General features: G+C 41.1%; 1 protein-coding gene across 4 annotated transcripts in view; it reads right to left on the bottom strand.

The window, feature by feature from the left end:
- Positions 1 to 27,055, bottom strand: part of LOC140917720 (ubiquitin carboxyl-terminal hydrolase 12-like) — a 39,419-nt gene extending 12,364 nt beyond the window's left edge. For 3 of the 4 annotated variants that reach the window (XR_012160960.1, XM_073361098.1, XM_073361101.1), the window contains exons 1-6: positions 26,897 to 27,054; positions 11,945 to 12,025; positions 5,925 to 6,138; positions 4,590 to 4,816; positions 3,172 to 3,248; positions 2,081 to 2,164 (exon numbers count right to left, since the gene is read on the bottom strand). Coding sequence is in view for 3 of the 4 variants with exons in the window: in XM_073361098.1 (XP_073217199.1) it covers positions 2,081 to 2,164; positions 3,172 to 3,248; positions 4,590 to 4,816; positions 5,925 to 6,138; positions 11,945 to 12,025; positions 26,897 to 26,944 (731 nt within the window). In the remaining variant the exon portion in view is untranslated. Of the gene's footprint in view, positions 1 to 2,080; positions 2,165 to 3,171; positions 3,249 to 4,589; positions 4,817 to 5,924; positions 6,139 to 11,944; positions 12,026 to 26,896 lie in introns of all 4 variants that reach the window. The other variant, XM_073361100.1, reaches the window with a different exon arrangement.
- Positions 27,056 to 27,616: the final 561 nt, after the last annotated feature.

Raw genomic sequence — 27,616 nt, 5'->3', positions numbered from 1 at the left:
GGGCCATGATTGCTCATGAAATTGGGACTTGGGGTGCAGGAGGGGGTGAGGGCTCTGGTTGGGGGTGTGGTCTCTGAGGTGTGTCCAGAAATGAGAAGTTCAGGGTGCGGGAGGGGTCTCTAGGCTGGGGTTGGGATGGGGGGCGGGTTCTGGGGTGGGGCTGAGGATGAGGGGTTGGGGGAGCAGGAGGGTGCTCGGGGCTGGGATCGAGGGCTTGGGAGGGCAGGAGGGGAAATCAGGGGTGGGGCATCGGGTTGGGGCATGGGAGGGGGTCAGGGGTGCAGGCTCTAGGGTGTGTTTACCTCAAGCAACTCCCAGAAGCAGCAGCATGTTCCCACTCTGGCTCCTACATGGAGGCACAATTCTGCATGCTGCCCCGTCCGCAGGCACCACCCCTGCAGCTCCCATTGGACCAACAACCCATGTGGTTCCTGGCCAATGGGAGTTGAGGGGGTGGCACTTAGGGCAGGGGCAGCGTGCGGAACCCCCTGGCTGCCCCTATGCGTAGGAGCTGGAGTGGGGACATGCTGCTGCTTCTGGGAGCCGCGTGGAACGAGGCAAGCCCCCAACCCCGCTCCCCTGCTGGAGCACGGCAAGCTCCGGACCCTGCTCCTCAACAGAGCTCAAGGGCCGGAGTAAAATGTCTGGAGGGCCAGATGCGGCCCCCAGGCCGTAGTTTGCCCACCCCTGCTTTAGCGCCTACAAGTCCACTCAGTCCTACTTCAGCCAATCACTCAAACAAGTTTGGTGACAATTTGCAGGAGATAATGCTGTCCACTTCTTGTTTACGTCACTTGAAAGTGAGAACAGGCATTCGCATGGCACTGTTGTAGCCAGCATCGCAAGATATTTACGTGCCAGATGCGCTAAAGATTCTTATGTCCCTTCATGCTTCAACCACCATTCCAGAGGACGTGTCCATGCTAATGACAGGTTCTGCTCGATAACTCGATCCAAAGCAGAGCGGACTGATGCACGTTCGTTTTCATCATCTGAGTCAGATGTCACCAGTAGAAGGTTGATTTTCTGTAGTTTCCACATCGGAGTGTTAATCTTTTAAGACTTCTGAAAGCATGCTCCACACCTTGTCTCTCTCATATTTTGGATGGCATTCAGATTCTTAAACCTTGGGTCAAGTGCTGTAGCTATTTTTAGAAATAACACGTTGGTACCTTCTTTGTGTTTTGTCAAATCTGCTGTGAAAGTGTTCTTAAGACGAACATGTGCTGGGTCATCTTCCGAGACTGCTATAACATGAAATATATGGCAGAATATGGGTAAAACAGAACAGGAGACATACAATTCTCCCTCAAGGAGTTCAGATTTTTTATTCAATTTGATTCAATTCAAATTTAATGAATGTATTTTTTTTAATGAGCGTCATCAGCATGGAAGCATGTCCTCTGGAATGGTGGCCGAGGCATGAAGGGGCATACGAATGTTTAGATTATCTGGCACGTAAATACCTTGCAACCACCTGCTACAAAAGTGCAATGCCATGCAAAAATTTGCCTGTTCTCACCGTCAGGTAAATAAGAAGCAGGCAGCAGTATCCCCCATAAATGTAAACAAATTTGGTTTTTTTAGTGATTGGCTGAACAAGAAGTAGGACTGAGTGGATATGTAGGCTCTAAAGTTTTACACTGTTTTGTTTTTGAGTGCAGTTATATAACAAAAAAATAATCTACTTTTGTAAGTTACACTTTCACGATAAAGAGATTGCACTTCAGTACTTGTATGAGGTGAACTGAAAAATACGATTTCTTTTGTATATCATTTTTACAGTGCAAATATTTGTAATCAAAATAATATAAAGTGAGCACTGTTCACTTTGTATGCTGTGTTGTAATAGAAATCAATATATTTAAAAATGAGAAAAACATCCAAAAATATTTAATAAATTTCAATTGGTATTCTATTGTTTAACAGTACGATTGTGATTAATTTTTTAAATCGCAATTCATTTTTTTGAGTTAATCACGTGAGTTAACTGTGATTAATCAACAGCTCTAAAATTTACACTAACATATGTCCCCACCAAGAGAGAACATTAACATTTTCCAGCATATCCTAACCTTACCTCTTCTGTGCTTCCTGTTTACTGCGACACTGCTCACAGTAATATTTATATTCACTGCATAAAGTCTCAGTATTACTGAACCCCCTGTGGAAGTTGAGAGCAAAAAAAAAAATGAATTACAAACACGTGGGAACCTTAGTCAAAACCTCTACTTAACACTTTACTATCCTGCTGCTATCACAGAAAAGAAATATACCCCAGATGAAGATTTCTCTCTTAAACAAATTTCAGAGTAACAGCCGTGTTAGTCTGTATTCGCAAAAAGAAAAGGAGTACTTGTGGCACCTTAGAGACTAACCAATTTATTTGAGCATAAATAAACTTGAGCATAAACTTGTCCCAGTCTCATGTTGTGGGATCTAAGATTCCAGCCAAAGAAATTTGGATATGGCTCCCTTCAGAACATGAACTGGCCAGTATCTGATCATCAGTCAGACCGAGAAGTAGAGTACACAGCAGTATATAGGCTGTCATGGGTTTTGGTTGTACAATTATCTAGTTCACACCTATTGTGTGATATTTGGGGACATGTACAAAAATTAAAACTCATTAACTCTGGCCATAATTTTGCCCACAAAAGCACATAAGCACCCCCCAACTCACTCATCATTAGTGCCATTAGCAGCTATTAAAAAGCTGGGTCCAATGGATGCATCTTGCAAAGTGCTGGTTTGATAAGCTTGGGCTTTGACAGGCTATCAGAGAGTGAATTCTAAAGCAGAGAGCTGTTCAACAAGAATGCCCTGTTGCCTGCCCTCAGAAGCTCAAGCATTCTTTGGCAAAGAGCAGGAGCATTTCAGCAAAATGCAGCAGCAGGATGACAAAGTAAAAATGTTTTGAAAACAAACAGCAATACTTAGTTTTGAGAAACTCTGAACACATGACGTAGCATTAACAGCCTTAGAAGACACAATTAAATGGATAATTCTTATAGTTTTGGTAGACTTTCTGTATAACAGGATCTTGAGCAGAATTTATTAGTTTACGGTAAGCTTGGGTCCTAAACTGCTGCACAACTGAATACCCAAGTAGCCACTCCATTCAGAATGTGTGCAGATGTGTTTCTTTCAACCAGATTCCTTTTCATTTACCTTAGGCAGTGTGTAATTGATGTATTTTGTTCCACATCAACCGATAGGTCCAGGAAGTCCTCATCTTTGCTACTAACCTTAAAAAAAATAAATACTTCATTGCGGCTTGGAATCTGGCAGGTTTAGAATTGCTTCAAGTCCCTGAAATGGTACAGATGTGATTGCAAGTAGGAAGCTTCAGAATTTGACGAATGTATAAATGCAGTAAGAGGCCCTTTCCTGCACTACTCAAGAAATACTGTAACAATCTGAAGTGTAGTTACAGTCCAAAAAGAGACTATGTAAAAAAAGAACCTCCTTGTACAACAACTTCCCCGTGTGCCTGCAAGTCATATCTGCCTATTTTACTGAAAAACCAAGTTTTTGCCACTGACGGCACTCAGACAGCTAGACAGGCTTTAAATGGATTCTATTCTACTTTGTACAGCAATACAATTATCTGCCATATTTCACTCTTCAGGATATGAGAGACAGAAAGAGCTGGATTTTCAGATGCTGGGGTGAGTGATAAGGCCTGGCCATTAGGAAAACAATCTTTTGACTTGTGAGCCAATCACATTTAGTCTCAAAATCCCTCAGAAAGAGCCCCATTTGGTGCCATTTTTTAGAAGTCCCTTTTTAGAGCATAACAATAATTTAGATTTAAAATGCTGACTAGTATTTGGAGCTATTTGAAAAAATGTTGCTATCCAATATTATACTAATTTTTCTTTTCCTCCCAATGGGGCTTTCATGTTTGAAATACTGTTAAACCAATGATTACATGACTAAGTACAAATTCCCAGCCCAAAAGTGGTTCTTTCAGTTTCAGTCTTTCTGCTCCCTCCTTCATTCTCAACACAGTAATTATGGATTAAAAACAAGAAATGTAATCTTTTGACTTGAAAACACGTGGTTAAAACACAAATTCATGAGTACCTTTCCCAGACTTGAAGAAGAGGTTTGTGTAGCTCAAAAGCTTCTCTCTCTCACCAACAGAAGTTGGTCCAATAAAAGATATTACCTCACCTACCGAGCCTCTAACATCCTGACACCAACATGGTTACAACACCATTGCAAATTTAACTATTGTAAGTAAACGGTGAGTAACTCTTGTGGAAACACAACATACACTATGACCGTCACAAGAAATTACAACAGGACAAAAAGGCGGCTCATATCAGCCAGGTGCAAACTGCTTTGGTGGAAATGGGGAGAGGGAAGGAAAGGACCCTGCATTTTTACTAAGGAACATACCTTCATGAGCATTAGTTTGAATGGACAGCTGATACAGTCATAAAATAGGTTAGGTTCAATTTTTAATCAGAAAATGTTCAATTTCATCTACCCTAATAAATGAAAAAATTTGTTTAGAACTAGGGAAAATGGTCCAGTGCCTTTTAAAATCAAATAAAGAGATGTTTTGTTTTTCAACATACAGCTTCACAGTTAAGACATCTGGTTTCGTTGGTTAGTGTTCCCTGGAAGATTTCATGGACCCATGTCAGATCAGTCTTGTCTCCTTCCTCACTCTCAATACTGCCATTCTGGAGTTTGCCATTCTGTTTCTCCTGTTTTTTCTCTTCTTGTAGTAAGTCAGCAATAGTGTTTAGTAGGTAGTTTAGGAATTCATGTGCATCTTGCTGCATATAATTATCAAATAACTCTGGAAAGGAAACAGAAAAGATTGGGAAGAATAAAAGAGCATAACAACAATGCTATTGTTAAGCACAAACTTTATAAGGCCACTCTGCTCTTGTGAAGCACTGCATGTTCTTTTCTATAATTTTTACATTCTTTTAGCCACTGCTATTAGTTAACAGTATTTAACTCTCTAAATCATTTCAGTATACACTATGTTAAAGATGCTATACAGAACAGAGCTGTAATTATGTAGTTTTATGTAGTTCTAGCAACAGATGTTTTGGACTTCAGGTTACTCTCTCTTTTAGAAGGCAGCCTTCTAAAAATTAATTAAGCTCCTTAAGTTAAGGGCGGCTGGCCTGGCAAACATGTAAAATTGGCTTCGTAGATTGTTTTGGGGAGTGAGGGTAAGATGAGTAAGTTCAGATGTGCTGCAAGGGACCACTGGTACATGAAGTCCAATATCTTACCTCATGAGGAAAATGAAAAAAATCCTATAACAGTAAATCAATGATATCTTTTCAAGCCAAATCAGAGATTGTAAATTAACATGCACAAAGGCTCTTCACAACTAGTCCTGGGAAATAACTACTGGATTCCCAATACAAAGAGAGAAACTGATTACCTATTACTTTTTTCTTGCCCTGAATACAGCAGAGAAAGAGGGCGAGAGTGACTTTAAGCCACCGCTGAGCTTCCCTAATCTGGCCCTCTCTATGTGTGTACCCAGTTCATTGTACAACTTAAAGCATTGCCAGTGATGCTCTAAGTTGTAATGGCTTGTTACAGATCTCTATACTGGCATTATACTAGCACAGAATAGCCAGGGCATCAAAAGCTCCCTACCCGCTGTGTGATTGGCCGACATCAGGATGGAATCACTAAATCAGATGGAAAACCCACCTAAAATAAAGATACTTTACAGGGACCATCTACACACTCTTTATACTACACAAGTGGTGAAAATTCGTACCACATAAATTGGGGCATGAACCTTTTAAAATCCAGTTAGTAAAACTTGCTAAATGTCAGTCCCTAGATACACTTGAAAAGAGCTCAGGTTACTTAAAAATGAGCAGCCTAATATCCTAATATTGAAATTTGATCAGGTACTTCAGTTATTAATTTACCATTTTCTTTCCTCAACCGGGAAATAAATTTCTTGGGTGGGATGACCCCCACCTTCTTCTTTTGTGTGGCAATGCTGTTGAAGAGATCAGAGAGGCACGTAAGGAGGCTTTCCTTCTTCCGGGGCTGGACCTTGTATGCCAAAACTTTTTCCCGAAACGGACGACAAAAATAAAGTGCCTGTAGGACTGAGTTGCAGTAGCAGGTATTGCCAAACTGGTTAAAACAGAACAAGAAATATTTCCATTATTACATCTGTTAAAAAGAAACTAACAAAGAGAGACTGGGGAAGCTAAGGACAAACAACAGAGGGGTACAAAAACTAATATGGAGAGAAATATTTTTATGAAATTAAAAAACTTCATAACTACTTTTCTAACTGAGACATTCCATCTGAAATGCTGGAAACCTAAATCACAGCAGCATGAGAACCAAAACGTGAACGACAGATCATGACAATTTCTTTGTCTGAACATAGCAAACTGCAACACAAAGTGTGAAAAATGAGATTTTTAAAATTTTGTCTATAGTTATATAATAAAGTAAGGTTTTCTGCATAAGATTTTTAGCATGATAGACCCATCCAAATTTTGGTGTTCTGAGCAATCACTTATTGCAAAGGTATTGATAACTCACATTTGTAATTCTGGCAAAGAAACAGACTAATGACCTTTCTAATTAAATATCCATGTTAAGTAGAGAGGAAGCCTATTTTTATGGAAGATGTTACCAAGGGCCTTCTAAAAAAACTTTTTACTGTTATGAGCAGGTATCCTCAATAGTTATAGTGAGGAACATTCATAGTACTAGGAACATCTTACTAATAGAAAAAAGTAAAAGGAAACACTGAAAGGATACTTACTGAATTTGCATTCTTTACAACCGCAGGAGAGTTTTAAATGAAAACTATACAAAGGTTCATCAGTCAAGATATTTTTAAAAGTGACTTTTGGGACAGAACTTGATGAACCTTGAAGGGGCTTCATTTTCAGAAGCCCTTCCAAAGTGGCTCAATTTAGACATGCAAAAGCTAAGGCAACAGAGTCACTAGTCATTGTTTCAAATCTTGGCCATAATTCCCATCGGATGGGAGTAATTGAAAGTAAACATTAGATCAAACTGGTTTCAATCTTGGAAGCCCAGATAGTGTGTAAGTAAATTTTCTCAAACAAAGTTTCAATTACCACAATGCTTTATCAAAGACCCTCTCTAAAATAGACCAGAATTACAGTATCTGGGTAAATTAGGCCAAGCATCTTACAGCTTTTAGAAAACAATGATCAAGAATGGTACATATTAATGAATAATGAGTATGTGCTGTGGATCAAATGGGAAATTTTAGCATTGATTATATGACCTAAAGGTCAAAAGATTATCCTATATTTCAGGGGATTGAACTAATACTAGCAGAGTTTCATCTGGATCTTAACACACACCAATTTAAAGGTGGCATGATTGACAAGAGCAGCAGCTGGGTGGAACAGATTCTCCATTATGGGTGCTGAAGCAGTATTGCTTTCTCTCATTTCTTATGTAACTATGTTAATATAATACCTTTATCAAACTTACCAAGGATCTGGATCAAAGCAGCTATCTTATCTACAAGTTTTTTTCTGGTGGTAATTTAGTTAGTATTAAAATTCTATTTTATTTCACAAGCAACCACCATAGTTAATTTTATTGAGGGGAGGGCTATGTGTATGGGGGATAATCCAATGAATGTCCGCTAAGAGAAGGCTATTCCAGGGTTTGCCACAGGCAGGTAAAACTAGCGAGTGACAGCATGGTTATTAGTCCTGCACAGGCCTGAAGCTGCAGTCACTGATAGGTCTCTCAGTGGCACCTAAGCCCATAATGTGGACATAAGGAGCAAAATGACAGGATGGTAACTGGTAGCATCACTGTATCCCTTGTGATCAGTTCTATTACAGTATTGTAACAAGGTCACAATAGGTGGATTCAGATTTTATGTTTGCCTGTGTCAGATACCAATATGCCTTTTGAGACAAAAAGTAACACATTAAGTATTTCCTGTTTACAATGAAATATTGGCAAAAACACATGATGCAGAGATATCTAAGAGCAGCTGTTTTACATCTGCCATATCTGAAGGCTGTGTCATTAGAGGACAGGGCTGATGGTATGTAATGTCTAGAGGCGATGTGTCCCAGATTGCTTAACAAGGAGAAACACTTAAAACAGTGAAAAGTTAGATGCTTTTATACAATGACATGAAATAGTTCATTTTGGGTGGTTTGGTTCCTTCTGTTTATAGTCATCTGTGCAATTTATTTTATAATAACTGGATTACATAACATTGTTTGTTTGGCTTTTTTGAGTAACAATGATTTCAGGTCTGCCTGTCCCGAGGATATTCTTGTAAATGAGCTCTGCATCTCAAGAGCATTCTGGGTGAAATATTTTAAACAAACATAATTAACATACAAAAAAACCAATTGTAGAATACTGATAATCACATTAAGTGGTACTCTGGGAATATGGCTACAGTGTACACCAGAATTTTGTATAATTACTGTAGCAGAACAACTGCAAGTTAATAGTCAATTTTCTGGCTGAGAGAAATTTAAAATTTAATCTATGCAACTCAAAAGGTTACAGCCTTATCATCGTTACAGTTGCATTCACATCACTTTACATGGTACATGAAATGAGAAACAATGGTTCAAAATTGTTAGTTACATGATCAAAATAAATACACAAGCTGAACAAACATTTAATTTATGTTTATTCTTAGTCCATCTCTTTATTAATAACCTATAAGACTGAATAATCAGCACATTCATGAAATCTGTAGATGATACAAAATTGGCAAGTTTTGGCAACACCAATGATGACAGAGAAATAATGCAAGGGTACCTGGAAAGATTAGAAACGCTTGCAGAAAAGAAAAATGAAAATCTTTTGGAAGAATATTAGCTCATATATTTGGGGGGAAAATCCCCAAAACATATTTAATGGCAGGCAGGATCCTAGAAATTAGCTATACTGAAAGAACAGGATGTTAATAGTGGACTTGCTGTCCATTACTAACCTCCAGTTCTTTCAGCATTGCTAATTTCTGGGTTAGAGTGTTTATGCTGTGATATGGCAGCAAAAAGGTTAAAGTGATTTTTGACGGTACACACAGAAGAATCAGGTCACAACGTGTGGAATTAATAGGTCCTGCGTATACAACTCTGGTGTGATTAACTGTGTTGCATCCAAAAGTGTGTTAGGTACTTTATAAGCACAAAAAAGCACATACCTCAAAGAGCTGGTATTAGAATCTCAAGGCCAAAAGTAATAAAAACACCAACAGTGAAGTCCTGGCCTCATTGAAATCCATAGCAAAACTTCTACTGACTTCAAGATGGCCAAGATATCACCTCAAGTGTACTGAAGAACCCAGCTACTGACCTTGCCCTCATTTGTATTACAAAGACCACTTTCCGAAATAAACATTACAATTATAACATTTATACTATACAATTTTAAATAAAATATCCTTTTCAGTTTGTTCATGTTGTGTAACAGCTCTTTATAAAGAAGCAACAGTGAAACTGACTAGACAGTCAATTTCCCCTATATGAGCCCACACAGCAATAGGAAAGTTGTTTGTGTTTTTTGAACAGGAAAATGTCATTGTATATCCACAAAAAATGACTAGAGGATTCAGGCCAGTAAATAACATGAAATTACTTTTAACTAATTTTTTTAAAAAATCAAAACACATGATTCATTCAGTTAACAAATCTTGCTTAAAACAAAATATTTAGCTCAAACGCTATCTAATTAATTTAAAATAATTTTAAATTACCCATTTACAGAGAATTCCCAACAGATGGCACTTTGAGGATAGCAGCCTCTTAAAATTGAAAATGTTACAGTTTCACAATAGATTAAAATCTGCAGAGGTCAAAACCTGTTCTGCAAACCCTTTTAGGTGCTCCAGCTGCTTTCACACTTTACCAAGAGGGTTGAGAACAAGCAGAGGAAAAAACATGAGGTAGTGGGGAAGGAATTTTTGACAGAGAAGTAAAAATCCAAAAAAATTATCGAAGGAAACATATTTTGTCCTTTTGAATATTGCATGTGGCCGGTAAAAGGATTTTTCTCTACTTTTAGAAGGCAATTTTTTCTTCTTCAAACTATTTATCACTTTGGTATATATGCTACAACAGAACATGCCTTCCATATTTTCCCATTATGATACAAATCTCAAAACCATTGGAATGGCCATTAACACAACACTTAATGAAGATAATTCAGTGCGTTTAGATCAGCGGTGGGCAAACTTTTTGGCCCGAGGGCCACATCAGGGTGCGAAACTGTATGGAGGGCCGGGTAGGGAAGGCTGTGCCTCCCCAAACAGCCTGGCCCCCGCCCCCTATCCACCTCCTCCCACTTCCAGCCCCTGACTGCCCCCCTCAGAACCCTCCCCCGTCCAACCCCGCCCCGCTCCTTGTCCCCTGACCACCCCGTCCCAGGACCCCCGCCCCCAACTGTCCACCGGGACTCCATGCCCAATCTGAACCCTCCCCCCACTCCCCGTCCCCTGACTGCCCCCCCCAGAATCTCTGCCCTATCCAACTGCCCCCCGTTCCCCGTCCCCCGAACCTCCACCCATCCAACCGCCCCGTTTGCCCCCCAGAACTCCCTGCCCCTTACCCAACCCCCTGACTCAGGCCCCCTTACCATGCTGCTCAGAGCAGCACGTCTGGGAGCCGTGTTGCCTGGCTGGAGCCTGCCGTGCTGCCCTGCATGAGTGTGCAGCCCTGCCGCCCAGAGTGCTGGCAGCGCGCTGAGGCTGCGGGGAGAGGGGGAACAGCAGGGCAGGAGCTAGCCTCCTGGGCCCAGAGCTCAGGGTCCGGGCAGGACGGGCCCGTGGGCCGGATGTGGCCCGCGGGCCTTAGTTTGCCCACCTCTGGTTTCGATTGTTGAGTGTCTGACAACATGATCTGCTACGGACAAAGCAAAGATCAATTAAATCAAATGAGCTCACAATGTGCAGCTGGAGGCAAGCAATACTTTAAGTAACTATATTAGCACTATTCAGTACATTAGGTTGTTTCAGTTCTGACGTGAAATAAGTGTCTAAATGATCCACTAAGGGAAGAAGGGGGAAGTTTAATTTACTGTGAATGAAGTTAACCAGAGCCATATTTTCAACATGAAAAATGAACTATGTCCTGTGACAATTGTAAACATTTTACTTTTTTACATCATATTATTAATAAAAGGATGTGACAGATTGAATGTTACATTTACCTTCCTTATGTTTAGGATGTCAGATTAATGCTTCTGGATAAGTGATGGAATAATGTTGCATTCTTTTCACAATCCTTAATTTAGTTCTATCATTGCAAATTAGGCAATTTTTATGGCCTTACTGGCCTTAATCACACTGTAAACATGAAAACTGACTGAAGTTATGGCAAACAGTTGTTTTAAACAGGAGCTCTCATGCTGATGCAAGCCTGAAAAAAGTACATTTCTACACAAAGGGAATTGACGTAGCTGGTATTTTTCTGTATTCTCTGATCTTTCCTCAACACGACTGTCCCCTCTAAGCCCATATGAAAAACATGAGATTTGAAAAGCAAACAGATTGTTTTGGTTTGAGTCTTTGGGACTAAGACCCACCAAAGTAACAGTTTAATATCTGATACTTCCTCTCTGTTGGAGGACCATACCCTGCTTTTATCTACCCTATGATCTTATGGGCTTTTCCAGCTTTAATTACTCTGATCCTATATTTAAAAGTGTGCCCAAGTATGAATGTCCCACGGAATTTTGTAATTATTAACATTTTCTATTTCACTACAGTTAACTTTTAAGATTAATCTTTTAGTTAAAAACAAAATTTAGCATGCATGTTACAGGATGTAGTGCTTAAATAGATTTCTACTTTGTGCCAGAACTACCCATGGATAAAGGTCTAAAAGAGAATCCTGTCCATTTCAGAAGAGGAGGACTGAAATAGAAAACAGCATTTTAAAAATAGTAAAGCAAATTCACTCACATTGACCAAGCCAAAATAATGTTCATTCACAGGAAACTGTTCAGGACCAATCTCTTTCTCCAAAGCAGAGGCATTGGCGCCCTGGGGAAAACAAAAACCCCCACATATGACTACTAGGAAAAAATTCTCTAAAAAAAAAAAAATCTGTAATATTCATGCCATTTCTGGTAAAACAAAGAGAGTGAGAATGGAACTGTTAATTAACATTTTATATTATACATAAAGGTGATGTGAATGTAGATGTGAAGTAATACTTTAAAATAATGCCCATCAGCCTGTAGCTTAGATTTCAGGGTTCAATTAATACAATTTTTTAAAATCTCTTTCCAGGATTCTTAAGAAGTTGTGGGATAAGACAGCTGGACCAGAGCTAGCTGTTAATGTAATAGGTCCCCTTTTATCAAAAATTAATTCAACATTAGACTATTTGTGCATTTCAGATTTTAAAGAAGGATGGCAAAGCAAGTTAATATGTACCTTAATGAAAGACAGATATTGAACTTTGCTATACAATCTTTTAGTGAGTCTAAAATTAAATTTCAACAATTTACAATTTTACAGAGAATTTATTGGACTCCTGCATACTAAGTCAAATGTTATCTATTCTACAAGACAGTGATGTGTGCTTGCAAGGCTGGAATCAACATGGTAATGAGACACATTTTTGTTCAAATGTTCGATTCTATATCATTTCTAGAAACTAACTACAAACTATAACACAACCTTAACAATGCTGGTGCAACTAACTCTAGCGTAGTAAGCTTCCAGCAGAGGTGCTGGGGAGCATGGCGGTGAAGAACAAAAACAATTTATTAATGCTGGACAATGGAAAAGCAACATCTTTTTTGGTTTATGTAATTCTTGTAGCATTAATTTTAAAAATCAAAGAAACTTTAAAATTTAAACCAGAAATGTTGCTCATTTTCAATATTTCCAAAGATATTACAAATACAAAAAAAGTATGTGAAAATTATTGAGTACTGACTGGTCTTTTTTTAAAATCAAACAGTTGCAGTTGCCATATTTTCATAACAAATTTTAAATGATTTTGAAAAAATGATTTTATAACATTTGAGAGTTTCAAGAGTGTAAAAATATAATTTATCCCTCCCTCTCCACCCCAATCCCTCAATGTACCTGCATGGACCTGCTTGTAGGAATAGGACCTAAAACGTTATTTGCAGTTAGCTGTACAACTCCTAAAAGAGCAACACAGTATGGACACTTCATTTAAATTCATTTCATATTATCAAGATATCATGCTTTCATCTTAAAAACTCCACTTTATAATACCCCACTATGGGTTTATATTTAAAAGAAGATACTGTCTTATCTTGAGGTGAACATCAAAACTACAAACTACTGATCAAACTGAGAGATTTTTGCACTTGAATCTATACAAAAATTTGCTAGAGAAAAAGAGAGTTTTTCCACATTCACTAAGGAGATCTCAGATTAGTCAGTCATCCAGGAAGGTCATTTAAATTTAGTGGATCATGTGCTGTAAAAATAAACAAGGAACTCAAAATAAATTCGCTGTGTAGATGGATTAAAGAAAACAGACTGAAGGGCAGGAAGAATGGTAGGCAAGATGGGTGCCATGAGAGAAAATAGATCTTTAAGTGGAGGAGTGTGCTAAAGGAAAGGAACAACATGTCTCCCTGAATCATCCATTGAAGGAGTCAAACTACTCAAGAAATTGGATTACCAGAAGACACTACCTATGAAAATGTATTTGAAGACTGCTGAATAATCTAGAATTGTGCCTATCAGTTGCCAGGTTCCAATTTCAAGTCTTCTGTTAGCCTCCTATTTATAGCTCAAACAGCATTTTAAGGCATCTGAATCACTAAAGAAGAGTACTTTTCCATAGCTCTTTTTTTAATCTAAATATGCTTAGACATGCTTTGAGTACTTTTAATAATCTCATAAAATCTTTTCAATGCTGTTCCAGCTTTTTAAAATAAATGTAACTGAAAGTGCAACTTAAAATATTAAGTTAAAAAAAACGATGTTAATGAAATTTGACATTTGCATAGTGGAAAATCATAAAAAATTAGCAAATGCAAAAGGTGATGTTCCAGCAGAAATATTCATTTGGCTATTTTGCACATCCTTTAAGCTTTTGATATGTGATGAACAGTGATAAAAAAAAGTGGCCTGCAGAGGAGAAAAAAATTAGGATTGTACCTTTTTTGCATCTTTATGATGTATAAAAGAGCACAGAAAGGATTCTCACCCTGTAGCTTCCAAGGTTTTAGTTTCTGCTCATATTTTACATTAGAAATTCAATCTTTTCTGCTCTGTTGTTCTCGTAAAGCATTATTGAGAGCTGGAGAACAGGTAGGATTAAGACATTAGAAATCCTACAGCTCTGGTGAACAGTCTTTACACGGTGGGTATGTCTACATCGCAGGGACTAGACAAACATATCTACGCTATGGGAAATATACCAGTATAGCTACGGCACTGTAACTATGCTGGCATAATCTGCTAGCAAAGATGCCGGCTATGCTGATGTAAGGGATTTTTCTGTCAAGGTAGAACACCACCTCCCTGAGCAATGGTAGGTAAGTTGACAGAAGCACTCTTCCATCAACCTATTTGCACCTATACTGGGAGTCAGGTCAGCATAGCTGCATTGCTCATGGGTGTGGATGTTTCACACCTCTGACTGACAAAGCTATGTCAACCAAAATTTTAAGTATAGACCAAGCCTAAATCACTGAAACCCTGAAGAAGAATTAAACAAAACAAAAAGTTTAAGTATGCTATAGCTCAGCCTTGAAAAGTGCTATTCACCCATTTCCCCACAGTTAGTAATGTTTTTAATGAACAAGTAAATACTATAAGCATTTTTACTATCAATCACTAGGACAAATGATGGTAACTTTGTAAAGCTGATATGACTAGTTATAAAAGGTAGAAAACTTACTATAAAAAAAATCTAGTTTAACTAGAGGTAGCGAAACGCTGCAGTCAGATTTCTTATTTCAAATCTATAGGGAATGACCTAGATTGAAGAAATAGAAAGGAATCACAAAACATAAGAAGCAACATGATTTGTGATAAAATTAACTAGGTTACTGCTGAGGTGTCACAGCCCAAAATTTAATTCCAAAAACTCATCAGCAACAGTCCTAGGTAAAACCATGCCTATGGGACACCAAAATGTTTACACTAAAATCTTCAAAATGTTAGAGTGCAGAGCTACAACAGACAGACAAAGAAGGCTGAAGATTGTACAATAACCTGGGTCATGATGTTATTAAAATATGATGCTTCTGAAAAGCTGAAATGACAGAAACAGTCTGTCCCTTTAATGCTCGGATTTCAGAGCAGAGATCATGTTGCCACTACTTCTAATAGTTTGCAAATTAATTCTACTGTTAGATGACAAATTGGACTGCTTAAAAGTAGCCAAATTTCTACAGCACACATTGTTTGTGGCATAATTGACCTCAATTAGCATAGCAATTTGCTACACATTTTTCAAAGAAATGCTCTTTAACATTATCAGATAAATTCAAATGCTACAAGTTTCAAACATCATAAAATTGTGCTAATCAGCTTTAAAAATGTAATCTGATGGAGCAAGCACATAGTCATGCTCACAATGGCAAACTGGGGAAGGGGGATGAAAGAGATCTCCCTGGCACTCTTCCCCCCTGCCCAACAAAAGAAAAACAACCTAGGCTGTGCAAAAGTTTAGAACTGTACTTTGAAAGAATAAGTAAAGAGGCAAGACTTCAGTTTTATTTTTAACTAGAGAGCTGCCTTAGGACAGATAAATATAATCTGTTAATGAAGAACAGTACCTGGTTTCCAAACGTAAGTGCTGGAATTAGGAAGCTCTTTACAATTCAAAATTGAACTAAAGGGTTAAAAGTGCAAAAAGTATTACTAACTCTTACCATAAATTGTCATTTGAGAAGTCATAACTGTTTGTGCTTGCAGTAAATCTACATAATGGAAAGTGTTATATATTCCATATATAGACAGCAATACAATAGCTTTGAATTCTACGGTGATAAATACAGGAAGAGAATTTACATTTGACCGGATGGCAAGCTGTTTGCTGGAAAACCAACAGTGACTGTGTCACCTATAATGCAGACATGCAAGATTTTGGTTTACTTAACATACATGATTCAAGCTGTGTATGGGGGATTAGGTTTGAATAAGCTATTACCAGCAGGAGAGTAGGGTGGGGGGAGAGAAAACCTTTTGTAGTGATAAACACCCATTTTTTCATGATTTGTGTGTATAAAAACAAACATTTTCTGTATTTTCCACAGTATGCATCCGATGAAGTGAGCTGTAGCTCATGAAAGCTTATGCTCAAATAAATTGGTTAGTCTCTAAGGTGCCACAAGTACTCCTTTTCTTTTTGCAAATACAGACTAACACGGCTGCTACTCTGAATCACCTTAGTACTCAAAAGCCTACGGTTAAGCCTAGTTAAATCAGATTCAGGATCTTAACACTGGCAATTCACACGTATCATGTTACCTTTTAGAATAACATTTAATGAAATACTTTTATTTAAATCTGGTTCTCCTTGCTTTTTGCACAGGAACTCTGTCTCCCACCTCTGTATCTCTCTCACTTCTCAGCAGGCTTGTATTTCAAAGTAACGCCTTTGTAGTATAAATAAAGCTGTTAGGTGTACAAGATTAGAACTGATTCATTATCTACCACCCCCAGGGACAAATTATTCCATCTATAAAGCTTCCAAAAGGTACATCCATGAGACTTAGAGTATGTCCATGGAAACTTGTAATATAAATACCTTATCCGTAAGAAACTGTTCTGACACAGTGGTTCAGAGAGGAAGTACTGTGTAACTTTCTATACGTAGCTATTTGAGCAGAAACTAAACATCAATTATAAATTCACCCAGTCAGCATAAATCTTCCATCCGAAAGGCTGCCTGATTCTAAGAACACATCCTCATGGTTTTGACTAAAGTGGTGATACTATTTACACCACATGACAATCAGAAACAATCCACACTCACTTGTGCCCAGCAATTTCTAGCATACTGCAAATCCTACGGAGCTCCAAGGAATGGTGACAATCTGTCCTGATTGAGACCTCCACCATTCCATTCTATTCTGTTATAAGAGCACAAATATTGTCTTATGGTTGGATACAAAGCCCGCTGAAGTCAATGGAAATCTTTCAACTGACAGACTGGCTTTGGATCCAAAAATGGACATATAAAATATGTGATGATAAAATTAATATGCTGCTCTGAATTTAAAAATTATTTTAACTTTGTTACCTTAGCAGAATGACACACGGTCATATATCCACTGTGTGTGTGGAATTATCCATGGAATCACTATTTTAAATTAACCAATTGAGCTTCCGTCTATTAAGAGTAATCTAGGGAGGAATAATTAAAGCCTTTGAATATATTATAAATAGGGCTGAAGTAGTGAAATTTTTGAAAATTATATATTTTTAAAACCTATGTACGTGTATATGTGTGTATATATATATATATATATATATATATATATATACACACACACACACACCTAAACAAACTGGTGTGGGCTTTTTTTTGTAGCTCTGAGAACATTGGGGTATTAGGCTGGAGAGGTTTCTGAAGGTGGATCTGACCTAGCCCTGGCCGCTCCTTGCAGGGGAAGAGGAAGTGCCTTTCTGCCCAGCTGGGACTAGCAGCTGGGTAGCAGCCACTGGCTGGGGCGTCTCCAGCCCTCCCCCGCAGTGATTTACCTCTCTGCTAGCTGCTCCTGACACCTAAAACCATGCACTCGCACTGCTGGGGAGCGACACATGATTGCTCTTGCGGCTTCCCTTTGCTTCCCCATCAGAAAATCATTTTTCTGCAGGGAAGCAAAGAAATCTATGGGGGACATGAATTCTGCATGCACACAATGGCACAGAATTCCCCCAGGAGTAATACCAATCGTGGTGTTATAGACCTCTGTCATATCCTCCCATAGTCATCTCTTTTTTCAAGCTGATCAGTTCCAGTCTTTTTAATCTCTCCTTGTATGGAAGCTGTTCCATACCCCTAATGAGTTTTTCTTGCCTTTCTCTATCCTTTTCCAATTCTAATATATCATTTTTGAGATGGGGTGACCAGAATTGCATGCAGTATTCAACATGTGGACATACCACGGATTTATATAGTGGGTTTAAAATATTTTTTGTCTTATTATGTCTCTTTCCTGCTGCACATTGAGCAGATATTTTCAGAGAACTAACCACAATAATGCAAAGATCTCTTTGAGTGGTAACAGCTATTTTAGAACCCATCATTTTATATTTATAGTTGAGATTTTTTCCAGCGTACATTACTTTGCATTTATCAACACTGAATTTCATCTGCTTTTTTGTTGCCCATTAACCTGGTTTTGTGAGATCCCTTTGTAACAGTTTACAGTAAGCTTTGGCCTTATCTTTCTTAAGTAATTTAGTATCATCTGCAAACTTTGCCACCTCACAGTTTACACCTCTTTCCAGATCATTTACAAGTATGTTCAACAGCAGAGGTCTCAGTACAGATCTTTGCGGACCCTGCTATTTTCCTCTCTCCAGATACTCCATGATGGATTTCCAGATGTCAGTGCTCCTAAATCAGTTTTAAAGGCTCTCATGACTTCACAGGAAGTGGTCCTTATTTACTGATGTACAACATGCAGTAATTTGGAATGGAACTGCCAGTAATTCACACACATTGATGATATTCTGCAATTTACTCCTGGGGAGATTTTGCGCCACTGCGCATGTGCAGAATTCATGTTCCCCACAGATTTCTTTGCTTCCCCACAGAAAAGTGTCTTTCTGATAGAGAAGCAAAGGGAAGCTGGAAGAGTGGTCATGCACTCCTCCCTCGCATTGCAGGTACATCGTTTCAGGCACCAGGAGCAGACAGCGGAGAGGTAAATCACCACAGGATTGGGGACACCTGAGCCGGTGGCTCTTACCCTGTGCCGGGATCAGCTGCTAGTCCTGTCTGAGCTGGAGGCAGGAGAGGATGGGGCTTCCTCTTCCCCTGCAAGAAGTGGCTAATGCTGTGTCAGATACCCTCCAGAAACCTCCCCTGACTACAGGAAGCTCAGCATCCTCCCCTGCTTCCTGCCCCATCACTCCTCAGATGCGGGGGGAGGGGTCAGTGTACGAGGAGCTGCTCCCCCATCCTCAAAACCCCCATGCATCATAACCTCCCATACCTGGAACCCACCCCCCCGCCAAACCTCACCCTGTACATTCAGACCCTCCCCAGCCCTCAGACCTGAACCCCACCCCACTGAAACTCAACCCCTGTATCTGGAGCCCCCCCACATCCAGACCCCCACTCCACTGACCCCCAACTAGCTGCACCCAGACCCCCCACTCCCTCAGCATCCAGACCACCCACTAAGACCTCCACACCCAGACCCCCCGCCGAGCCCCAACCACCTTCACCTGGAAGCCTCTGCAGAGTCCCATTCCCCTTATACCTGGAACACCGCCCTCCCCCGAGCCTCTGTGCATCCAGATCCCCCCACACCTAGACTCCCTCACTGAGCTGCCTGCACAGCCTGCCAGACTGTCCCACACAGAATCCTCTCACCCCACACCTGGATCTCTCCACACTGAGCCCCTTCACACTTGGATCCTGCCTGCCCCACACCTGGTGCACCTAGTGCACAGGAGCAGGGGCCCAGAATATTCCTGGGGCAGGCCCAGCCCCTGTGCTGTGTCAGAGTCGGGTGCAGCCTCACCACTAAATCCGGGAAGGGAGGAGCTGCATGGTGATCTCCCATCTTCATGCAGCCAGTGGCCTGTGCTCCCCACTGCCATGCTTGAACCTCTGTCTTTATTTATTGACAAATAAAACTTGCAGAATTTTAAAATATTGTGCAAAGAATTTTTAATTTTTCAGTGCAGAATTCTCTCAGGAGTAGCAATTGTATGCAGTCCTAGAATAAGGTTGTAGTCCTAAAGAGCCCACCTAAGGAGGAGGTATGAAAGAGACTGATGGATAAAATGATAGGAAATATAGAACCCTCTGTTCAGACTCAAACTTTCACAAATTTCAGGAAACCCTTGCTCATTTAAAATACGGCATTGTAAACTGATGACCTGATCAACCAGCCAGGGAAAGTGAACTCATGTCCCAAACAATGGCACAGTTCATGGTGTGCAAGGAGGAGAGGACATATATACCTTTACACTATGTTTACTACATCGTGACTACTCTAACTTTCACACTTGTAAGCAGAACAGGCAAGGAAGAGGCAGCAATACATAACACCACTTGAATCACCTCAGGTACATTTTGCTATTTTAATGGCTCTCCCTAATTACAACCCACTGTTTAAGCTGTCAGCATCTCATAGCACAATGTCAAAAAGGTTCTAATACACAAGTCAGTGAATGTTTCGAACAACAGATTCATATGCCACCTCAGTGTGAGTTTACCTAGGTTTCCCATGGTTCCCTTGGGTGAGGGTAATAGTGCTCCACTCCATGGAACAACCTAGGGGTTTGGATCCTTAAACCAGTGGCTAGCTTGAGAATAATGGGTATATCAAGATTCTACATGTTACAGAAGCATCCCTGTGGAGACCAAGGGATTACAGTATAGCTTCCAAGGCTCCCTCAGGATCCACATTGCCAATCCTTGTTGACAAGTGCTTCAAAACCCCACCACCTGAAAGGGATGGTGCAACAGCACAAACTACAATTAGAAATACCCCGCTCCCCCTCAGGCAAGCATGCTAGAGAGAACAGCTACTCAACTCCATTGTTTTTCTCTGTCCCTATGTTGAGCTCCATAGCTCCCTGGGACTTCTGAGGTGTCTGGAGCCAAGGGAGAGAAAGTAACAGCTGCTGCTCTCCCTCCTATTTGAGTTCAACCACAGTTGCTAGCTTCTGTGCTTCACAGCAAAGGGAGCATGATGAGCAATGATCTGACTTACTAAAACACAAAATCAGAGTGTGTATCTCTATCTCAACTTATTTAGTTTGACATTGGCCAAGAAGATATGCATATTTTTATTTTTTCATATACCCAGAAAATCTTATGGCTTCACTTTATAAATCCAAATGGAACAAATGATGCTTTTATGTGAAAGCATGGAAAGCATGTTAACATTTAACATAATGATCCAATTACAGAGACTCAGCTGACCTTGAATAATTTACCAGATATCTACTAGCCACAGACCAATTCAAATGACTGGTGATGGACCACCAGAATCGTCCAGGGGCCTGTTGAGAAGCTCAGCCCAATCCCTGCTAATGGAAATAGGAAAAGAATTAGCATTGGTACAAGGTGATGTCTCTTGACCTTCTATGGGATTTCAACCTTCTTTCATGACAGCCTCTTGTAATATTAGAGGACTCCACCATGCCGACTTAGGCAACTGAAGGGAGTTTCTGTTCTTGCCCAGCACCAGTGGATCCATGAATCACATCACATTCACTGGCCTCACTTGCAAATCTCCACTTCACAGAAGCATGCAGGGAGGAATGCACAATGTAGAGAGCGCATGCATGTCCCTTACACAGGCTCCCCAGATTTCACCCACTGTAATAGATCTATGTGTTGCCAAGAGGCAATTACTAGATAAATCATATGCATCCCTTTGGAGCTGGGACTAAAACCCCAGCTCCAAAACTGCAAACTTCTACCCACTTGAGTTAAAGAAGTTCTCCCCAATTGGTGGCAATAATTGGTTCCTTATCCATCTTTTTGGGCTAGCCACTACAGGGAGAGACATCACATGTGTAGAGCCAAACTAGACAGCACCACCAACTGCAAAGTAAAACTACACTCCCAGACTACAGAGGAGAAGCCTAGAGTCTTCCCTAAGAAAGGTGTGTACTGAAAGATGTCAGTCATCTTGTTAAACCACTTTGTGTTTTGGGGTTTTTTTACACCTCGGAATGGGAACTTCCACAAAGAAAAGGCTATTGCCAAGCCTGGCTTCAAATTCAAGTACTAATGGCAGTAGCATAAATCTTCCAGAAAGGACATACTATATGATTTGCCAAGAGTTACATACAGTTACAATTTTTTCTAAAAAGAGTAATATTTGTTAGTGTTAACTATCTAATCTCTGATCTTAGAGTGGGGCTAACTTTTTGTTTCCTTTAACTGAATTTTAAGTAATACAAGTCACACAATTGGAAACAAAAGTCTGAGTTAAAAGTTGAACTATTTCCCCTCATTATTTACTATTTTATCCATAGATGTTACCTTCCCCATAAAGTTACCAGTATAACAAAGTTTTAAAAATATGTCAGTGAAAATGCAACAAGACAATTCAAAAGCTTCACTGATGTGGATCGTGTGTGGCTCATATGGCAACTGACATGTTTATTTGCAAGTGAACTGCACAAAATGAATAGTAAAAATACTAATTTCATTTCTTGCAAGTTGTTTTCTATGCTCAGTATTCAGTCTTCCCTTGCACCAGTAATAAAGATAATAAATAGGCCCCATGCTGTACTGATCTGGGAGACAAAAATAGGACTACCATTAATGTGTATGCTGAATTTGTGTTCTCCAGGTGTGCCTTGCTAGCTTTGCAGAGCAATTAGATGAGGCTCTAGTGGGAAGTGGCCTTAATTAGCATACTGTGATACACCAACATTACTGTTAAGTCCTTGTTAAGACACATCACAGGAATCTGAAATAGGAAAAGTTCAGATCCCTGCTTCATCACTCATTGCTATACAAGTGTTCTGCTGCAGTTCTGTCAATGCAAAAGCTACAGATAAAGCAATAAAACAAGCTGATTTCCGATTCAAAGGTTTCTGTGTTAAGGCTCAGTTTTATGACTAGCAGAGGGAGGAAGCTTTTCAGACTGGCTGTACTGCCAGGGCTAATGAATGTCCTATAATATCTTGTTTCTTTCCTTGAAGGCTGTAGCATATGATTTAACATAATTTTAGAGATAACTGGGACCATACCTGCTCAGGTATGAGATTTTAAAAAACTTCAGCACAAGATCCATGTGTTTGTCCAAGGGACATAAGGGGATGTAAGGAAATGTCACCAATATCCTCTCCCATACATTCTCCTAATAAGTATCACAGCCATTTACACAAAAATTAACCTCATGGAAAATGTGACAAAGACATCTGTTGGTAGGAAGGGAGTTAAAGTCAAGCAGGCCCAGCACAGATTTTGGCTATGGCCTATGGGTAAGGTTGCTGGTCTGTCATGGAGGTCACGGATTCTGTGACTTTCCATGACCTCTGTGACTTCTGCAGTGGCTGGCATGGCTGGCTCAGGGGCTGCACAAGTCGGCCAGCTCCTGGGCAAGCAGCAGTTTGGGTGTGTGGCAGGGGGCTCGGGGCAGGGGGTTGGGGTGCGAAGCAGCGCTTACCTGGGGGGGAGGCACAATCAAAGGCTGTTACAATACATGAAATATTTTCCTTACATCCATTTCTAATGTTTGCAATAACTGTAGTTGGCCCAGGATGTTCTAAATTGTGAATGGGAAGGAGGGTGATCACACAGAGGAAGGAGGGTGTCCATGAGACACTTGAGATATGATCCACACTACAAAAAGTTTGTGATCCCTTTAAGGAGGGTGGTTTGGTTAGGATTGAAACTCAACAGTACAAAGACAGAATTTAAATGATCAATTTTAATCTTCTATTTGTTTATTTTAAAGAGGTTGTATTGTCCATTGGAATGAGACTGGGAGTCAGCAGCTCCAATCTGGGAGCTATACATCCTGGTTCTACCACAGACTCATTTGAGTGACTATGAGCAAGTCATAACTTCCTCATGCTTTAGTGTCCCAGTCTATAAAACATAGATAACACCACAGAAGTGTTGTGAGGATTGCCTATAGAGTACTTTGAAGATGTAAAACATGTGTCACATCATTAGACTCCTAAAGAAAAGTTAATTCCCAAACATACCTTGTTTAAGTAATTAAATAGTTTATTCAGAGTCATTTTCACATTATGGTAGAAGAGATTATAATATTTTGGATTTACTAGACATTAACTTAATCATCAAAGGTGTAAACTTCAGTATATTGGTTTGAATTAAATAAAACCACTGCAACCAGCATACTGTACTAATGTTTCTGTATTAGTTGAAAATAAAACTATAGGTGAACTTGACAATAAACTCAGCCAAGGCAAATCAAATAACTTTACATTTTTGTATCAATGTTTACCATGAAAAATGCCATAACACTTTATGCTGTGCATAAATTAGGGATCTTTAAGCAAGCAGTCCTCTCTGGGGCGAAGCAAAGCAGTCTGCACCAATAGCACCGCATAACAGTTTTTGTAGACGTGAAAAATAACTTCTCCGTCTGAAACAAAAATGAGCATTCAAATAGGCAGAATCTACCTCCCTAAAGTTGGAATTTGCTGAGGACACAAAGGGTTAACTACCTACTCTTGCAGAAAGTTGTACCTCAAGATGAACACTGATATAACATGGGCATCTGCGAGTCACTAATCTATTACACCAAACAAAAGCAAAACCAGGACAGGAGTAGAACCAATCCAAAAATGCATGCTTGTGGCCATAGTTACCAAGAACAAACCACTGAATATTGGAAGCATGACCTGAAGTTGGCTGCATGATCACAGGATCACTCAACCTTACGTTTGCCCTCCTAATCCTCTTACTCTGATGCTCAGCCTGTTGAGCTGGGGAATTTGTCCAGAGTACTACCTGGGGCTGAGTCAATCACATGCAAGGTGGGCAGGGAATTCTTCATCAAACCCTGCATCAAAGCAACTGTCCAACCACTTCCCATGACCTTATTTTCACTTGTGTTTACGGTGGGGAAACATAAGTGCATGCATGAACATGTGTACTTTTCTATGGACTTGTGAGGAGTTTTCAAAACCTGTAGCTGGGAGGTTTGTTCTAGAAAAACTAGTAGCAGAGATTACTCTGTTATATTTATACTTTTAATTAAATCAGGCTCTTAGCACTATAAACCGGCAACCATACCACACAGTATGATCCAGGCAGATCTCAAGTTAAGGAAAATTGGGTAGTCAGTACTTCAGGAGACTACCTCAAAATGCTGCAGGAAGCAGAACTGGCTAGTTGCTAGGAAAGAAGAGTGGTGCCAAGTCAATAGTGAATTGACATCCCAGGATCATGATGCTACTAAACTTACTGTCATTTGGATGCAATGGAAAATTGAGGTTCTGACCACTTCCTGGTTATTAAGATCTATATGAAGAACAAGATCATTGAGCTTGAACACTCTGATCAAATTCTAGTTCATATAATTATATCCTGCCAACCTCAATTCCAGCAGCTATTTCCATTGGATAAAAGATTTTTCTGCACGAAGAAGAGTTCTTAAATGTTGCAGAGTTATCGTGTGCTATTGTGTTACAGGTGCAACGTTTTGCAGCAGAGGCAACTGTGTTTAGTGGTAAATTAACTGGCGCACGATTCATGTATTAGTTTTAGTTTATTAAAGGCGCTGCATAAATGTAAAATCCTTAATTACTGTACAGTCTGATGAATCCTATAGTAATAATACATACGAAACTCATGCTACTCTTATTCAACACATTAACCTGAGTGAAGGTTTGCAAATTTATTTAGAACGATTATACTAGCTTATGGGAGCTTCCCTCTTGGGACTAATGATTGCAAATGCAAGTGTGAAGTTTGACATTCTCCAGTTCTCTTAGTCCATCCCTCCTCACTTTTAAACACTTTAAAAGGTTCATGTGGGACCAGGGCCTAAGCAACTACTCAAAGAACTGACAAACTGGTTGTTTAAAGGAGGCATGTTTCTTGAATTGTGGAACAAACTACTATTCAGATTTGGCCCCATTCCTAAACTGAGAACCACCATCATGTGGTGCACCAAGTCTCGTGGACTTCAGTGGTCTCTACATGGGAGCAGGTCTGTACTGGTGTGATTCTGGGCCTATGTTTGGGGAAATCTCTTTGGGCACAAAAAGGGAGGCCTGTACAGCCTTTCCTGTCCTAAGTATTTTTCATCAGAGCTATCATGTAGTGCCAGAGAAGCTTTCCTTCTACATAGTTTTCCTATTACACACCCCTTGTTTCATAAGGGTGTGTTTATAAACATGTCATCCCTGTATTTTGCATTATAAAAACTTTTTTTTAAAAATGCACGCTGTTGAAGGCAGGGACTGCACCTCCTAGTGTGGTTACAAAGCACCTTGCACACAGTGGGCGCACTCACAACCTAAATAAATAATAGTAACTATACAACGCTCTATACAGTGTTGGGGGGTGAGGCAGGAAGGGGATTATTCTAATAAAATGTTTTAATTCTTGATATCTACTCTGATAGAAATGGGTATCAGCTGGCTCCTGCAATAAGGGAAATTTTCCTAATACCAGGGAGAGTGCATGTGTGTGTGTGAGTGTCCTGATCCTTGCAAGGGACGATATCCCTTGGGGGTCAGGAGAAAGGACAGGGCACGCTCTCCAGGAGTGAGCACTGGGGAAAGGGCACGGGGGGGGGAGGGTCTCTTGGCTCCCAGGGAGCTGGAGGCTCCAGGGTAAGGGGAGCCCTGGGGGAGGGGCAGCCCTTTGGGAGAGGGGAAGGGGAAATCTCCTGGACGCCAGAGACGTGGAGGCTCCAGGAGGAAGGGCCCCCATTAGCCGGTCGGGAGCCCTGGGGGAAAAGTGAAGAGATCTCATGGCCCCCAGGGAGGCGGCGGCGGGGACCCTGGGGGAAGGGCAGCCCTTTGGGAGGTGGAGGCTGCAGAAGGAAGGGCCCCTATTACGCCAGGCGGGGGTCCTGGGGAAGGGGAGCCCTGTGGGGGAGGGGAAGGGATCTCTTAGCCCCCAGGGAGGTGGCGGCTAAGGGAGGAAGGACCCCACCGCGCCAGGCCGGGGGCCCTGGCGGACATGAGTCTCCTGCCACCTGGGGAGAGAAGCCCTGGAGCGGTGCCTCCGGGGGCCCCCAGCCGCCGCCGCCGCCCCGGCCCCACACTCACCATGGTACAGCTGGAGGCGAGTCTCCGGACTGTCATCAGTATTTCCATCCGCCCGACCCGGCCCCGGACCCCGCAGCCGCCCCCGCGGCCGCCGACGCCATGTTGGGACCCAGCCACCCAACTGACAGCGGCAGCCAGAGCCGCAGGTGGCGCACCAGCCAAAGAGGTCCGGGCGCTGCCGGTGCGGCAGCGAAACGGCGCCGGGTACCCGCGCTGCCCTGCCCGGAAGGCCCGCCCCCCTCCGCCCTGCCCGCCCGGAGGTCACCCCTTCGCCTGGCGCGTGGGACCAGTCCCCCGCCTCCCGCCGCTGCTCCAGGCCCCGCGGTCCCGCCTGGCGGGGCAGCCGACCCAGCAGCGGGAGCGGCCTGGAGCCGAGGCACAGGGCTGGATGTCAGTAGACGCCGGCTTTGCTCCTGGCCCTGCTGCTGAGGCCCGGGATGCGCCCAGCAGTTACTGCGCCTTCCTTCCACATGGGAAGCGCCCCTGCTCCAGCGCTTTAGTGGTCTGGGGCGAGTCACTTAGCCCTGCTGTGCCTCAGTTTCCCCATCGGTAAAAAATACCTACCTCACAGGTACCTACTGCGTAAGAAGGTGCTGTGAGTCCACTGAATGCATCCGATGAAGTGAATTGTAGCTCACGAAAGCTTATGCTCAAATAAATTTGTTAGTCTCTAAGGTGCCACAAGTACTCCTTTTCTTTTTGCGAATACAGACTAACACG

Source organism: Lepidochelys kempii, chromosome 9 (genome assembly GCF_965140265.1).
Source record: "Lepidochelys kempii isolate rLepKem1 chromosome 9, rLepKem1.hap2, whole genome shotgun sequence".
Classification (NCBI taxonomy): domain Eukaryota; kingdom Metazoa; phylum Chordata; order Testudines; family Cheloniidae; genus Lepidochelys; species Lepidochelys kempii.
Note: the sequence above shows the minus strand (reverse complement) of the source record. Positions and strands in the feature narration are given on the sequence as shown.